Source organism: Mesoplodon densirostris, chromosome 11 (genome assembly GCF_025265405.1).
Source record: "Mesoplodon densirostris isolate mMesDen1 chromosome 11, mMesDen1 primary haplotype, whole genome shotgun sequence".
Taxonomy (NCBI): Eukaryota; Metazoa; Chordata; class Mammalia; order Artiodactyla; family Ziphiidae; genus Mesoplodon; species Mesoplodon densirostris.
In genome coordinates, this window is record NC_082671.1 from 50,595,336 (window position 1) to 50,611,831 (window position 16,496).

At 57.7% G+C, this 16,496-nt stretch overlaps 1 protein-coding gene across 3 annotated transcripts; it reads right to left on the reverse strand.

Annotated features, from left to right (window-relative positions):
- Positions 1 to 455: 455 nt before the first annotated feature.
- Positions 456 to 12,988, reverse strand: CACNB3 (calcium voltage-gated channel auxiliary subunit beta 3). 3 transcript variants are annotated; one of them, XM_060111875.1, is made up of 13 exons: positions 12,813 to 12,988; positions 5,670 to 5,792; positions 5,325 to 5,447; positions 4,747 to 4,862; positions 4,405 to 4,469; positions 4,185 to 4,204; positions 3,906 to 3,986; positions 3,635 to 3,693; positions 3,357 to 3,466; positions 2,897 to 3,048; positions 2,588 to 2,683; positions 2,324 to 2,473; positions 456 to 1,850 (listed from the first exon to the last, which is right to left on the reverse strand). In XM_060111875.1, the coding sequence occupies exons 1-13, from the start codon at positions 12,852 to 12,854 to the stop codon at positions 1,536 to 1,538; spliced, it is 1,452 nt and encodes a 483-aa protein (XP_059967858.1). In that variant the 5' UTR covers positions 12,855 to 12,988; the 3' UTR covers positions 456 to 1,535. The 3 variants fall into 3 exon arrangements, with proteins under 3 accessions (XP_059967858.1, XP_059967857.1, XP_059967859.1); XM_060111874.1 differs by lacking the exon at positions 12,813 to 12,988 and adding an exon at positions 9,406 to 9,861; XM_060111876.1 differs by lacking the exons at positions 5,670 to 5,792; positions 12,813 to 12,988 and adding an exon at positions 9,406 to 9,861.
- Positions 12,989 to 16,496: the final 3,508 nt, after the last annotated feature.

The following is a 16,496-nucleotide window of genomic DNA, read 5'->3' on the forward strand; positions in this document are numbered from 1 at the left end:
GAGACAGGCACCAGAGGCACCACGGAGAGGTGAGCTGGGCCCGGCTGAGTTTAGGTTGTGGGGAGAGGGCTGCACGGCCTGGGTCCTCCCCCAGTACTCATATCACATGCTCTTCCGTACCCATCAAAGAGCTGGGCAAGTACCTGGAGTTCAAGTTGCAACTACTTCAGGACCTTTTTGGCCTGAGGTAGGGACCGTGTAAGGTGACTAAGCCTCTTCTCCGCCTCCCCAAACAAGTCCCTTCCGTGCTGCTGAAAGTTTCCGTCCTGGCCCTGGGCATGAAGGGGTGCCTGGGAGTATAGTGCCTCCCCCAGCTCTGTCCTTTTCCCTTCCCACTTAATGGGTTCTTTGTGAGAGAGAGGCGGCCAGGATACTTCTTCACCTCCTCCAGACTTGGGCCATGCAGTGAGGAACTTGGCTACTTGAGCCAGCAGACATACACCAGGAGCCCGAGGGACGGTGCATGGTGTTTATTAGTGATGACGGTGAGGTGGGGCAGGGTCCTGTGGAGCATGCTCTGTAGGTCACACACTAGAGCCGTAAGGTGGGTACATAGGGCCTCTGGGGGCTGTCCACTGGGTCCTGTCTCTCCCCCTCTAACCCTAACTTAACAAGCAGCTGCTATGAATCAGGGAATAAAGTCTGAGGCCCATGTCCCCTAGGAGGCATGGAGGCCAAGAACAGAGATGACAGGATGCAAGAGCAAAAGAATGAGTGGGGCAAGGAGGCCCCTGAAGCTGTCCATACATTCTCCGCTACACACGACCTCCCTTCCCAAAGCCCCAGTCCAGGTTGGCTCCCGTCTGCCATTGGGCCTGACCATGTTCCTGGTCCCTGGTCCCTGGTCCTTCAGATGTTAGGAAGCTTCCTGGCAGGTGAGGAGAGCCCTTCCCTTCAAGGGCTTCAGCTGTGAGGCCTTTGGCCTTAGCCCAGCCTGCCTGGGCTCCAGCCTCGTGTGTGGATGCCCCACCCCAGCTGATGGATGGGAGTGCCACCCTGTTGGGCTTTGATTGTCTCATTTCTAATGTGTGGCAGTGAGGCGAGTGGAGGCTCTCAGACCCCAGAGCACAGCCCCTGAGTCCCTTGGATTAGGATAGTAGCTGCTCAGGGACCTTGTTCCTTCCTCATGTCATGCTGCCCACACCCCACCTTCTTGTCACTTTGAGGGGGCATCCCTTCCCTGAGTCTGGTGGGAAGGCCCCTGCTAAGGGGATCCTGGCCTGAGGGCACGGCCTGAGGGCACTGCCTAGTGGGGCAGCTTCTTGTGCAGGAGGAGAGGAAGGTGCCAGGGGTGCAGCACACACAGCTAGTACCTGGAATGGGAGCCTAGGGGGGTCACTGTGCCCAGGAGGTGAGGGGGCCCCGTGCTTCTCCCAGAACCTCGGGACTGCAGGCAGCCCTGGAGCTGGGGCTGGGCAGGGGGTTTTGGGGCTGAGCCTAGTGCCAGCCTAATGCCAGTCTAACTCCAACCTGCCTGGAGCGGATGCCCCAGCTAGCTGTGCCTGTGCCTGCCAGGGTCGGGCAGCAGGAGGCTGTCAGTAGCTATCCTTGGGCCAGGGCCGGTTGCGCTGCCAGTTCCGGTCATTGTGGTTGTGCTCCGAGTCCTGCGCCAGGAGCCGGTCTTGGGGGTCGTGCCCGTTAGCACTAGGCAGCCCCGAGGTGTGTTGGCGGTGAGGCTGGTACAGGTCCTGATAGGCATCTGCATAGTCCTCCTCCAGGTGGCGGGAGCTGCGCTGCGAAGATCCTGTCCAGGCTTGGCGGGAGCTCTCGCTGGCCTCATCTGAGGGCATCAAGCTGTCCCGCTCGAGGGGTGAGTGCTCCTCGCCACGCTCCCCTAGCAGCTGCTGGTTCTGGGGGCAAGACAGAAGCTCTAAGTGAGGCCATGCGGACCTCGCCTTGGCCTCCCTCCCACCTCTAGCAGGGTGGGGATTTCTTCCCCCTCAACTCTCAGTCCCTGGGTACACGAAATAGTGCAAGGAAGGAGAAGCATACTCCTTCCGTGTCTGAAGTAGAGCGTTCTTCCACTTCAGACATGGAAAACTGGAGCTTTTGACTCCCACAAAATTCAGGCTCTGCTTCCAAGACAGACTAAGGAGAAGGGTTTGGAAGGTGTGTTTCTTTGGAGTCCTAAAAAAGTAGCCTTTGATCACGCATCTCATTGCTTTATTCCCTCTCGCCAGGAAGTGCCTTTGCCCATATGCCCTAGCTCTGCTCTCTGATCCTTTGGCCTTCAAACTGGAGGCCAAGGGTGATCCTCTGGGCAGGGAGGGGGCATTGTTTTGGCTGGCTTAGCCTGAGCATCTGTGCCCTTGGAAATGGTTACCTGAAGTCCAGGTATGGTACTGGGAGGGCCCAGAAGTCCAGGGCCGGGGGCTGGGTGGTGGGTGGCCCTCCAGTAAACCTCCAGGTACTCAGCCAGGTGCTCACAGGCATCCTCCAGCTGGTTCTCATCCAGAATCACATCAAATGACTCCTAGAGGGAAGGAAAAGGGGGAATATTGGTTTCTTCTCAGCAGGAGCCCTCCACCCATCTCCATCACTCCCCCAGCCCTGGAAAAGCAAGAGCGGGCACAGGAGTAGCACTCACTGGTGGGCACTGAACCAGCTTATCATACGCCATCATCTGTACAGTCAGGTGCTTCATCTGTGACTTCCCCCGGGAGCGGATGAGACGCTGGAGTACCTGAGGGAAAAGGGCAGAGCTGGGCCTAGAAAGAACTGGGCATGTCCCCGACCTGTGACACTGCATGAGGAGCAGGCGAGGATGACTTAGAATTGTGTTAAGGGACAGCAGGAAAAGGGGATTCGGGAGCCCTTGGGCAGGGACCAAGCAGAGTTGTACCACATTCTAGGAGGGCAGCCCTGTGGGCCTTCTCCATCACCACTGTTGACTTACTTTCGGTGAGGATACTTTGACAAAGACGATGATGGGGGCCAGTGAGGTCTTGGCCAGCTGTGCAGGGTGGTTGATGGTGTCAGCATCCAACACTACTAGCTGCAGGGACTTGGCCAGCTCGAATATGCGCTCGATCTCACTCTGCACTTCAGCTATGGAGGGAGGGAGGGAGGGAGGGAGGGAGCCGCAATGCTCACCAGTGGCTCCACCCCATCTGACTCCAACAGGGCTTTGGGGGCTCCCAAATGGTGGATGGGAAGGAACTGGAGGGAGAGCATGTTCATCAGAGCCTGGGCAGGCAGAGGAACAGAGAATTGAGACTGGGTTCAGTTCTTGCCAATCCTGGGGCAGGTGGAGAAGAGGTTGGGCAGGAATGCAAGTTGTCGGGGAAGAGAAGCGTAGGAGGAAGGTTCTCACTAACGCTTGAGTGGGCAGAGAAGCAGGAATGGGGACTTCTCACCAATGCTGGAGCGGGCAGACGAACGCTCAATGATGGTCCTTTTGCCGGGATTGTTGAGCACAGATCGCTTTGCCAGTGACAGGTCCGCTGTGACTCGGGTGATGGAGATCCTGGGGTGGGCATGGAGAAGCACAGCCCACCTTTAACTTTCAAGCCTAGGCCCCTCCCTACCCAGGTCCTACCAATTTTCACTTTAGAGAAGCCCTTGCGACAGGCATCTGGAAGGAGACAGTGATTTCTCCCTGGTTCTCATGCCTCTGCAGGCCAGGGCAGCTTACCTGCCATCAAATCTATGTTTGAGGAAGTCGAAGAGAGCCTTCTGCATCATGTCTGTGACCTGGGTGCGAGGGGTGAGGGGAAAGGCATGGAACTCACTGGGGGCCGTCTTGGAAGGGGACAGCATCCCCAGGTGCGGCCATTGAGCCCAGCCCCTCCACACGCAGACCTTGGGGGATGGGGAGGGGGGAAACATCCCCCTCCCACTGTCCCTGGGCCCTTCCTATGGTAGGTTTGGTAGAGGCAACTCTGGGGTCAGGGACCTCTTCTCACCTCATAACCTTTCAGAGAGGGTCCCACCAGCACCACAGGCCGCATGGAGGGCACCACATCATAGGGGGGAATATGTTCCGCCTGCAGAATTGACCTGAGTTCAGGCAAAGTCATGGCTGTGTGGCCTGCCCTTCACCTGACTGGGGTGGGGCAGATTCAGAAGTTCTGGGCCCCCTCCCCTCTGTGTTTTCTTGCCCCTCCAACAATGTCTGCCCAGAAACCTGTCCCCACAGCCAGAAGCCATGAGCCCCCCAAGCCCCCGTCCCTTCCTTGACTCACCTGCTTTTGCTTCTGCTTGGCTTTTTGGAAAAGGAAATAAAAGATTAAATTTGGTGAAGCGGGGAAAGGCCCTGGGGGCACGGTATTCCCGTCCCCAGGGGAGACCCTGGGCTTCTCCCAGCTCCAACCCCTTCCCACACTGTTCACCTGGGAGACTCTCCCTTCCCCCTGTGTCTGAGTTACCCACCTACCCAAGACAGGTGGGTTGAGGGGAGGCTACCTAGAGATGGAGGAGGGGAGCGTCGGTTGCCAATGTCACTCAGGCTGGATGGGTTCCCAGATCTCCTAAGAGCAGAAAGGGAGGTCAGTGAGCGTCTTTGTCTGTTCTAGACAGTATTTAGTCGTTGTATACATCTTACATTTTAGCTAGTGAGGGAAGTGCATGTGACGGGAGCATTTGTGTGTGTGAGCTTTGATGTGTGTGCATTTGTGAATGCATATGCTAGGTGTGAAATGTGCATATTTGTGGGGGGGGATATGTGTGCATGTGTGGTGATGTGGACTGTGGGTAAAGTGCACACGTCTGGGGTGTATGTTTATTGAGTCACAGCCCTGCTCTCACCTGGCCTTCTGCTCCTGCTTGAGCCGGATGCTCTCGAGGCGCTGGGGGCTGGGGATGAAGGCGATGTCCCCACCCTCTTTCACTAGCCGCCCGATCCACCAGTCATTGCTGTACTTCTGGGGGTGGGGTGGAGCGGAAGGGGCGGTGAGAGGAGGTGACCCAGGCCTCAGTCCTGGCTCTTCAACGTGAAGGAGCCAGGGAGGCATTGGGAGAGCGGGTCTGAGGAAGGCAGTGTAAGGGGAGGGGGGCAGGAGAAGGTGCCAGAGGGAAGGGCAGCCAGGCTTGAGACCCCCCAAGACTTCAGCGTGAGGCATCACAGCTGTCACAGGGAACCTAAGATGCAACTAATCTAATGGCTTACTTTTACAGATATGGAGACTGAGGCCCAAGCCAGGCCTTAGGAGGATGGAGACCCTGAAGATCAGGTCTTGGATATGAGGGTTTTACGGGGGTGTGTTGAGCATAAGAGTTGAGGAGCTTGGGGAACTTGTTTATAAATGAGGACCAAAGCAAGAGGAATGGGAACTGGGGCAAAAACAGAGAGATTAAGTGGCTTCTATTTGGAGGGGGGTGGTCACCTCTTTAATGTGCAGGAAATCTTTGGCCTCAAAGTTGACTCCAGAGCCCTGGACTGGGCATTCCTCATCCAGCACACCACAGTAGCTGACATTGGTCCTCACAGCAAACGCCACAGGTTTGTGCTGGAGAATTTGACCATTGGTGCAAATGAGGGGAGCCTCAGAGCACCCCCTCCAGTTTCAGTGCCCCATCAGCAGAGGGCGGAGGCCCCATCAATCCACCCATCCACACACACACTCTTTCATGCTCACACACATCCTGCCCATTGACCCCTCAAGACTTAGGACCTAGCACAAGTTTCCACCCAGTCTGGCCTGTCCTGCCCTCAGCCGGCAAGATGATACCTTGGCCCTTTCAAGCTGCTGCTGAGCCTGGCTCTCCACTTCACGCCGGGCACTCTCCCGGTCCTCCTCCAGGGATACGTCTGAGTCCAGAGATGGGCGGCTGGTATAGGAGCCAGCTGAACCCTGGCATGGGGGAGAGGCTGTGACCCGTGGGCTCAGGTGTGAAGGGCACTAGAGAGGCACCTCCGAACCCTACAGTGGTGCCTCCACTAACCTCAGCCTCTCCAGCTCCACGGGGGTGGCTGGGCCCGCCAGTCCCTCCTGTCTCCCCAAGAAGGGCCCCAGTGCCTCTGGGGCTGCAGAAAAGCCGGCCCAACCCATATGTGCTATGATCTGGGCCCCTCCCCCCAAGCCTATTAATACTACAGCCTCGAGAGCTTTCCCTTCCCTCCTTCCTCCCTTTTCTCCCCTTGACCATGTCCTGTGAGGCAGAGGGAGGTGAGATGTACTGAAGATGAGATACTGGAGATGATTTGGAATCTTCGGAATCCAAAGACCCAGCCCTCTTGTTCACATCAGCCTGCAAAGCAGCTTGGAAATTATTTCCTTAAAGTGCCTGGGAGGAGTACAGCCAGCCAGGAACAGTCAGGAGACACTGGTTGGCAAGGCACTGGTCCTGAGTGTCAGGATATAGCCGCCCACCCCCTTAGATCCCATCTCCTCCAGTCCCTACTCTTCCAGGGTGAAGAGGAGACCACAGGGCTCCCAACTCCGGAAAGTTACTCCCTCTCTACTCTCCCCACCCCCACTTTCTTTCCTCTCACACCTGCTGGGACAACTGGCCAGGTGTGGGCAGCAAACAAGACAGACTGAGCAAGCGACACAAAGCTATCTCCCTAAGCCCAGGTGCGGCGGGGCCACACCTACCACCTGGCCTCCATCTCCCCACCCCTTGCCCAAGGGGTATCAGCCCTGGAGGAAGGCTGAGTTGGTGCCAGGCAACCCAGCCAGGAGCAACCCTGGGGATGCAGGGAGAGGGTCTTTGGTAACCCGAGCCAGGAGAGTGTCAGAGTCCTGCCCATTGGAAGGGCCTTTGGGCAATGAAGGTGCATTTGGAGGGTTGCCAAGCTCACCTTCAAGGCCCTGAGGGAGATGCACAACTGAACAAGGGAAGCTGGACCTTAGGGCAGGAGGACAGAAGTCAGGATGGCTGGGTTTCCCCCTCAGTCTAGGGAAAAGGGAGTCTTTTGTTTCCTGCTTCAGTTTCCCCTCTTTATGGGCAGAAGTCTGAAAGTGATACTTCCATCAATTCTGAGGGGCAGGTGGCAGAGATAAGGCAGGAGCCTAAAGGGTCCGTGTGGGAATGTGTATGTGTGTGTGTGTTTAGTAGAATGTTCTCAGGCTGAGGAACATTCCTTCAAGCCTACTGTGCATGAAGGCAGCATAGGCCAGATTCTTGGTGTGGAAGACAAACTCACACACCTGCCCCAGCCCCACCATGGGCAAGAGGACTGGTCAGACTGATGTCAGCCCAGGTCCTAGAGCGTAAGCTAAAGACAATGTCTGTGGTAGACCCAAGGCATGAAGATAGCACAAGGAGGGAAAGTCCTGCATATTACAGAGAATGTTCCCCATCTCTCTTGAGAACCAAATAAGGCTGGCTTGGCAGCAGGATAAAGAGCAGCTGAGCCCCAGGAAGAACCTTTGCACTGTCAGTCGAGTGGGGGACCTCCTTCCAGGGGCCTGGGGCACAGGAGACACCTCTGTGGGAAATGGCTGTCTGAAGTAAATAGGGGCCAACAGGCTAGGAGGCAGGAGGCAAGGCAGGATGACCACTCACTTTGATAAGTATACATCAGATGCTTCCTAGCTGCCCAGACCTGTGCTGGGAGAGGAGTCTGAATTTTACCCTCTGTACTCCAGGATCTCAGCCTAATTTAGTCATCTTTGTGTCCCTGCCTGGGGCACCTGGGTTACCTGGCCTCTGACCCTAAGACGGGAATGACAGGATCTCTCCCTAAGTGTTTAGAGTCATGCTCAGTTCCCAAGTCCTCAGAGCTCACCCATCACTCGGGGAACAGGGCTGCCCTGCCAAGCATACTCTGGGGTCTTGCCTCCTCCAGCCCTGTTATGCCCAAACAGCCAGAGCCTCAATACTTGGCAACTGCCAGGAGTTGGCACAGTGCCCTGGTGGTGCCCCCCTTGCCTGGTGAGTGTGTGGGCAGGCTGCAGCTCCACTCTTGCCTGGCACGGGGGAAGGAGAGGAGGGAGATGAGCCGTTGGATTTATTTAGAGCCTGATTTCCCTCCTACTGCTTCAGAGGGGGCCCTGGGGAGAGCAAGGAGCCAGGCAAGAGAAAGGGAAGTGGGGGAGGGTAATCCAGGAACCAGAGAAGGGTGGGGAGCGAGCAATGGGTTAGCAGGCTGCCCCCAACACCATCCACACGTCAGGCTTCACCTTGCAACAGTCCTAGCCTTCTCAACCAGGGACAGGAAGAACCTTCTACGGCCCTCCAGCCCCACAGAGAGGTTCATTCTCAAGCTCACCTTGGCACCCTGGGCCGTGCCAGCTGTCCCTTCAACTGTCAGAGGGGTGTTCACCACAGCCTTGAAAATCATCTGCTCTAGCCGCAATGTAATTAGCCCCAGAGGCCCAATCAATGGGGAATTGGGCCCCAGCAGGAGCCCAGTCCCAGGAAAGGACTGACAGCTGCCTATTCTGAGCCCTAGGACTCATCTACCCTGGACTTGGCAGCAAGAGATGGGAGAAGCCTCCAACACTCCCCTTCCGACTCCGGAGTACTCTACCCTCCATACCTGTCAGGGACTCCTCCTAAGCCATCTAGTTGCTCTCCTAAGGAGGTCTTCTTGTAGGATATTTGAGAGAAGGGACTGAGCTGCTGCTGCCCATCCTTGCCCCATCTTTCCAGGCACTCTCCCTGCACTCTGAGCTCTGGGAATCACTGCCTAATGAGCTGATTTGTCTCAGTGGGTCAGGAGATAAAAGCAAAGAGGAGAATTAAATATTTATCAGCTGCCTGGTTCTCTGAGCGAAGAGCTTCCTCTCCATCCCCAGGCCCTCCATGCTGAGCAGGAGCTCAGGATGCCCGCTGCTCTGAGGATGCCTCAGCAGGAGGAGTGGAATGGATGGGGCTCAGTCAGCTGGCTCATCCATGTGCTGGGTGCCCAGTTTTCAGCCTGGGAGAGAAGCTGGGCTGGAAGCAGGGTGAGGAGATAAGGCAATGCTCAGGGATGGACAGCAGAAGGGGATAATGGAGGTCCTCAAGTTTTATGATCCCTCTGTCTGAAGAGGCTGGTATCGGATTCTCTGCTGTTCTCCAGGCTCCCTGATTCGTCCTTTACTTGAGGCACAGGAGGCCTGGATTGTCCCCCGCTGCAAGGGCCCCGGCTTCTCCTGTAGCTGTTGTGTTCAGACCCCATAAATCCTCCCTTGGGAACTCCAGACGTTGCGTGAGGCCTCTCTAAAGCCTCTGTGCCCTCAGCCTCCAGCCCCTCCTCCCTCCACCCTTCTGTCCTGGGCTGTGGAGCCACCTGCTCTGAGCCTTTCCCCCACGCGGGCCCCTCTTGGCACACACCCGATGCCCCTTGCTCTAGGACGGGGGCACTGGGGAGTCTCTGGCATGAAAACCCATCTCCCCACTTTCCTGGAGCGCCCTCCTACACGCCCTGCCCCGCCGCAGAGGCGTCTTTCAAAGTCCTGAACTGGGGTAAGGGTCCAAGGGAGATGAGGTGTCACCCCAACTTCCCCACCCCCAACCCTCCCCGTGGGCACTCACCGCCTCCGAGTCCTCAAACCCGGGCACGTAGGAGTCGTCATACATGGGGGAGTCCGGGTGGGGGGAAGCGAGCGGCGCCAGGGGCGGGGGCGGCCCGGAGGCAGGGGCGAGGACAGCGGGCCGCGCCCGGGAGATGCCACCGAGCCCCGCAGCCCTGCGGGCGGCGGCGGAGAGCGAGAGCGCGAAGGAGGGAGCGAGCCGCGAAGACCAGCTGCTCCGAGCTCAAATCACCGCTCCCCCCACCTTACCCCCCCCAAACCCTGCCGGTCCCACCCCGAGCGCGGCTGAGGAATCTGGCGCCGGCTCCGACAACAATAGTGCCCGCCCACCTGCCCCCCCCTCCCCGGGAGCGGGCGCGGGGGACGGCTGGGGGCGCCGGCCACCCGCGGAGCCCGAGACCCAGCCGGGAGAGGTGGCCGACGGAAGCCGGGTTGAAGGTGGGTCCCCAAGCACCTATGGGGCAGAGGGGCGGCGGGGAGGAAGGGGAGGAGAGACTGCGGGCGGGGCGGATCCTGGCTTGGAGGAGGCGGGGCGAGGAGAGATGCGGAGACAGAGACAAACGGCAACCCAGGAAATACTCCGCCGGGAAACAAAGGGCTGGAGCGGGGGAGGGGACGCGGAGACTGCTTGGGAGACGAGACCCCACCGAGAAAGAAGAGGGCGCAGGTTAAGGAGAGACAGGAGAGAGAGATAAAGAAAGGAGGTACAGAGGCAGAGGGAGGAAGAGGGGAGGCAGGAAAGTGGGAGACTGGGGGAGACAGAAGAGGCGGGGCGGGGGCGGGCGGCAGGCGGGGGAGGGGCGGCAGGTGAGAGGGCGGTGTGTCTGGGCCCTGGCGGCACGCGAGACTCCAAACGCAAACCCCGCAATGGTACTGGGGAGGAATGGATTTAGCGACCCCAGGCCAATGCCGAGAAAGTAGCCCCTGCCCTCCTTCCGTCCCCCGCACCCAGGCGCTTGGTCCCCTCAGTGCTGGGACTCTTGCAGCAAAGGACCTTGTTGCGCAACCCGTGCGAAGGGGGAGGATTGGGGCCCGGCCACCCTACACCTGTTGCGCGGGCAGATTTCATCCTAGTCTGGCCAGGATGGGGGTTCCCTTCCTCACTTCCTTGCCAAGGACTGTGCCAGGCATTGCCAAGGCATCGTGGGAACTGCCGTAGGGAGGGGCTGTTTTAGGCGAGCCTAAAGGGGAGAGGAAAGAAACGAGAGAGCCGAGGTCGGGGGATGGTCGTGGCTGGGACAGAAGGTGAGAGAGCCTGGCCACGCGGGGGTTGGGAGGGGGAAGGGCAAGTGTCCCCAGAGTCACTAGTGTAAGGCCAGATCCCCTCCTTAGCAAAAGGATGGGGCTGGGCTGGGGTGGCCAGTATCTGGGTTGGAGCCATATGTACCGCTCTACCAGTCAGTCTCCTTCAAAAGGGGCACCCAGATTTGACGTTGGAGACTGAACAGCAGCCCTTATCTTGAGGAAACTTCCTCAAAGACCCACCCATTTGAGCTCTAGAGCAAAATTATTGCTTTGAATTTTGATGGCCTACCTACCCCTTCATCCCCTCCCTCCCCGTCCCCTGGGGGTGGGGGTGGATGTGAGGTAGACAGAGGGTTACACTTGGAGAGCTTCAGAGCTCAGTCCTTCTCCACTCCCAGTGTCTCACACCCACGAGGGTGAATCCGCAATTTGCTCATCCCTTTTCTTCCTGGCTACAGGGGAATTAGTAAACCAAAACTCTGACAGTGCTGGGTGAGATCTACGATAGGAAGCACTGTACGTGCGAGAGAGAGGAAGACCACCCAAACCAACTGGGTTCCCACTTATGTCACTGGTTCATGTTCCCTTAGCAAGAAAAAGAGAAGGGGCCTCATCTTAAGACTATCTTTAGTCTGCCTTTAGTCTGTCACCATCCTGTGAGTGGTGCATTCCAGCCCTGCCCAGCATCTCCCTCCTGCTGGATTTGGTGAACAACTTTGTTGGAGCCCCTATGGCTCACTATTGGGGGAAGCAGTCTGCTTTCACGGTTCCCTCTCCTGAGGCCAGCACCATTTGGGGTTTGGTTATATGTTGGATTCTTCTGTATTGGAAGTTCCCAGACACTGTCTTCTCACTTTGTGCCCTCTCCCAGTTCCTCAGTATTCATTATATCCTCATTTATTCTCTGTCTCTTCAATTCCTTCTGTCCTTCCAGAGGGGCAGAAAGGAGGCATGAAATGTGAAACAATAAGACCCTCAAGGTGCTCTCTCCTGGGAGATGATTCTAATGAAGAAGACAGCTACTGGGGCTTCTGATTCTCTCCCCATCCCTGAATTTACTCTCCTGGCCTCTCCTTTAGGGACTCTCCCCACCACCAGGGTGTCCATGGGATTGTAGGTAACAGTGGATCTGCCATCAACCTCACGCCTTCCTTACACACCTTGTTGTCTTCATCCCCATCTGGGACAGTGGTGTCTAAGTCTGCTCACAAAGCAAGATTTGCCATGCTAACCGCCCCCCCAGGAGATGTGTTCAGGTTCCTCATACCTGGCCCATCCCCTGGGTCCTGCAGGAGCTTCGGAGCCTCTTCCTGGTTCCCTTCTCTCTGAGTTGCTACTCACTGCCGCCTTCCATTTCTCACCTTACCCACACCTGCCTGCTCTAGTTCTCATGCCTGTCCTGTAACAAGACATGTGCCTGTCAGTATCCATGTGGTCCCTAACCCCCTTTCTTTTCCCTGGCTGAGCATAAGAAGAGAAAGCTGGCGGGGGGGAGGGGAGAAAGGATTCAAGGAGAGGATTCCTCCTGCCTTCCTCTTTCTAGGAGAGAGTCATTAGAGTGGCAGCTGGCAGGTACTCAAGGCATGGAAGCAGGACATGGGGGTCTTGGTGGTGGTGGGGAGCCTGAATAACCATGTTTGGGAGTTGGAATTCTTGGGTGCCTCCAGAATGCATTCTGGCTTCTCCTATAAGTGCACCAGGAAGCGGGACAGATCCCAATCCCTGCGTGTTGAATGGGGAAGCTGAGGCAGGAGCTAGGACCTCTAGGAAGTCCTTCTCCCCAGCAGTATTTAAGATCTGGACAAAGCCAAAGCCCCTAGCGTTTAGCTGCTGGGCTGCCCCCAGGGAACCCAGGGAGGGCGCCGGGGTGGGGGTGGGGGCGCTTGGCAGAGTCCTCCTCTCTCAGTCCTCACATCTAGCCCCTTTCCTGGCTCCCCAGACAGTCCTCCCTCCCCCTGCCCCCACCCCATCCCAGTCCCAGTGCTTAGAAGCTGCCAGCACTGGCCGCTCCCTCCTTTTCTACCTGCCACCTCTACCCTTAGCCTCACCTACTCGGCCTCCCTCCCTCCCCATCGCTGCAGTGTCCCCCCAAATGCGGGCCCTCTTCCTAGCTCGGAGTGGGGCTCTCCTCCCACCCACTGGGGAGGGGACCCTCGCGTTTACCTCATTCAGCAGGAAGGTTGCACTGGAGTCAGAAAAAGACATAGACCGGGCTGGCGGCCTCTCCCCCTCCCCCGGGCCAGGGGCTCCGAGGCAGGAGCAGGACCGGGCCGCTGCTCTGCACACAGGCTCCCGCCTGCACGCCTGGCCTCGCCCCACGACCGCCAGGCTCCGACGGCTGCTCCCTTCCCTCTCTCCGGGTTCCCTCCCCCTTTCCTCCTCCCTCCTTCCCTCCCTCCCTTCTCTCTTCCTTTCTCTCCGCCTCTGTCACTCTCTCCCTCCCCTGTCGCCTTTCAGTCCTGCTCTCTCCATTTCCGTCTCTTCCTCCTCTCTACGGTCCATGTTCTCTTCATCTGGGCGCCTGCCACTGTCCTTCCATCCCTATATCTCGCCTCCCTTCTCCGACCCCCCCTCCCCCACCTTCTTCCTCAAACGCCTCCCCAGAAAAGATAGGGACTCCGGAGCTCCCACCGCCACAGGCAGAAGGGCGGCAGTAGCTGGAGGGCTGCCTGGACTCCGGAGCTTTAGGCCCCTGCTCTGTGCGCCCGGCGCCCATCCTCCAGCGCCCGAGGAAGAAAGGCGCCGCGTTCCCAGCGACGGCTTCGACCTGTCCTCAGCAGAGGAAAGGATCGAAAAGGAAGAATGCTTGTGTACGGCTCGCTAGCTCCAGCGTCAAGCGCCCCCTCTGGGTTCCGGGGAAGCTGTCCCGTCACTGCTCTCTCCTGGGTTCCGGGGCCGCGGGACTCAGCCCGCAAAGGCGAAGAGCGAGGCGAAGCGGCTCCTCTCCGACCGGCTGCAGCGCCCCCTGGGCTCATTCGCCCGGAGGACGCACACGCCCTCCAGGTGGTGGCACCCGTCCGGGGTCCCGTCTGTCGGCCGGCAGGGTCCGGCCCTGCCAGCAGGGGGCGCTGCCCTGGCCAGAGCAGAGGCGGCGCAACTCGGAGCCAGACCCCCTCCGAAGCCTAGGACGATCCCCTCACCCGTTCTTCTTTCCAGGAACTGCGGTCCCACCTCCAGACCCCTAGTATGGGACTCCAGGCTGCACCCTATCCCCACCCCCATGGGGATCCTTTGAGATCTTTGGCTCTTCTGGGGCCCTGGCCGCTCCTACCTCCATCCTGGTCTCCAGGGGCTCCCCCTCTGAGCCCGGCAGCGTCCGGGCTGGGTCTGGGTAGCAGGGAGTACGGAGTCGCGGGACCGTTACCCCCTCCCGCCCTGTTCGGCGGGCACGTCAAATAGGACAAGCCCAAGTTCTGGCGGGGGAAGGGGGGAGCGGATCAGCTTCTCATTGGTCCCTCCAAACCCCCAATACCCCCAGGCTGGACACTCCTCCATACCAAAAACGGCGGCTGGAGGGAGGCGGCGGCCGACTCCGTTGCCGAGACAGATTCATCCTGAAGCGGAGTGACCCGGGGTCCTCAACATCTCTCTCGGCATCAATTAGAACTCTTCCCTTTCAGATCGAGGGCGTTCCACTCTCCTCCTTGGCTCTTTTAAGTCCTTTCCCCTGGGGGTTTCCGACCCCCCCCATCCTTCCACCCTCTGGGGATCTTGGAAGACTTTCCTCCCTCTCTGTTCAGCTGACCCTGCCCTTGCCCCCATTCCAGAGGGAGGTACATTGGGGGAGAATCAATTCTCCTCTTTCCACCCCCAGCTCCTCCTCAGGGTTAACCTGAAAAGTTCTTTGGGAGGGCATCTCCTCCTCTCCCTCTCTGGTCTAGTCCATGGATCCCCTACCGCCCACCTACCCCCAAGTTACTCAGCTTCAACTATTCAGAGGAGATAAAGAGGTTGTGTGTGTGTTTTTAAAATGTGCATGGAGGGTTTTTGTTTTGTTTTGTTTTGGCTCTAATAGAGGGAGCAGAAGCTTTGCCTGTCATTTGGCAGTAAGACCCGGAGGGAGAGAGGCCCCTCCCTACACCCCAGCTGACCAGAGCTAATGGACTAGCTCCTCTGGGCCTTGGGGCAGCTTAAGTTTCCATAGGAGAAGTGGGGGAGGGAGGTGCTGGCCAAGGCAAGCAATTGTCCCTGGCTTCCCCCTCCCTCCCTCCTCTGCAAGAACTTACAGCCTAGAACACCATCGCCCTCCACCCCTTACTTTAAAATAGAAATATCAGTGACTTCTCCCTGAGCCTATCAGAGGGAACCTAAGTGCATAGGGGCAGCTCTGCACCCTTCACTTTTTCTCATTTCCATTCCAGCTGCTGGAGCACACCCCCCTCTCTCTTCTGCCACTGAGAGAAGGTAGGAACCTCAGAGCTAGAGCCGGGAGCCCAGCCCCCATGTCCCCAGAACAGTCCTCTCCCAGCCCCTTCCATGTGAGATGACTGGCAGGAGTATCCCTCTTTGGGCCCTGTCCAGGACCCACACAGTCTTCCTCCCCACTTTACCTCCCTCAGTACCCCCATTTCTGGCCCTGACCTCACAGTATCTGGCACTCTGTTCAGAGGGGCTTCTAGCCTGGAGGCTAGACTGGCTAGACTTCTAGCCTGGACCCTTCGGGTCCTCAGCTGCAGGCCCCCAGGGCTTCCCAGGCAGCCTTCATCTCTTCTCCCTAGGGTCAGCTCCCCCTCTTCTCTAACCTCCGAAGTTGTCAGGACCTTAGGATATTTGACAGGGCCTCTGCTAGCCCTTTTGACTAGGCTTTGTGCAGACGCAACTCTGCATAGGTGGTTGCCCTACTGATCTGGAGTTGGATTTCAATCTCCACTTGCCTCGTCAGCAAGGCAGAACTCGCACAGCTGTACTTAGTGGCCCCAGCATTTGAAAACCTGTGTACCACAAAGGACAGAGAACAAAGATCACCGTGTCCAAAAAAAAAAAAAAAAAAAAGATCACCATGTCTATCCCTTTGTATCTACTCTACCGTGAGCTTCTGAGGAAGCTCTGTGGAAGTAGTTTCCACATGGAATCCCCATGGCCAACTCCAGATATTACTCTGGGGAAGTTCCTCTAACATCAAACCTCAATCCCTCCTGCTGCAATCTCTGTCTTCTTTTTCTGGGCTCTGCCTCTGGGCCCATGGTGATATTTGATGCTTCTAGGCACTTTCAGGCTCCATCCCCTGATGCAGCATTTGCTATAAATAAGTCTGAAGAGTTTATTGCTGACAGTGCCCAGCAAGACTGCAGCTTCCTTCCCACACCAGCCCTCTCTAGAGGGACTGGGCTCTCAGCTATGGCTCCAAGGCCCACCTCTTGCCTGCTCTGGGGCAAGCGGTGTGACTGCTCTGTGGATTTGGGGGTTCCTTTTCATACCTGGGAAGGAGGGAAGGCGAGAGGGCTGAGATGCTTAGTCCTCATTCTCTTTCTGCCCAGAGTCTGGTTCAGCCTGGCACATAGTAGGTGCTTGACATATGTTTATTTTAGTCTTAGATCTCAGTTTCCATTGCATGTGATTGGTGATTCCAATTCCACAAAATGCACTGGAGAGAGGAACAAGTCTGGGACAGGAGCAGTACTCTAGGGCTGCCCCAGGTGGAGGAAGGGGTATGAGAGGCAGGATCCCCAGGGTGGCCTTGGGAAGGGGGGCTGGCCTAGACTTTACCTCCTTCTCTCCTTTGCTCTTGCCAAACTCTTAACACTTTAGGACCCTGAATCACAGCACGGCCCAAGGGGCCAGTTCAAGTCCTTCCTCCACTCCCACGTATTTACAGGCTTTATAAACATCAGAGGTTAGGCAGGGAAG

Excerpts from the sequence above, each read along its gene's own strand:
- CACNB3 (XM_060111874.1), bottom strand. The coding sequence starts at position 9,450 with ATGTATGACGACTCCTACGTGCCCGGGTTTGAGGACTCGGAGGCG. Across the intron at positions 4,863-5,324 it reads ATTTCCTGCACATTAAAGAG|AAGTACAGCAATGACTGGTG; the intron begins GTGACCACCCCC and ends CCCCACCCCCAG. Across the intron at positions 4,470-4,746 it reads AAGCAGGAGCAGAAGGCCAG|GAGATCTGGGAACCCATCCA; the intron begins GTGAGAGCAGGG and ends TTCTGCTCTTAG.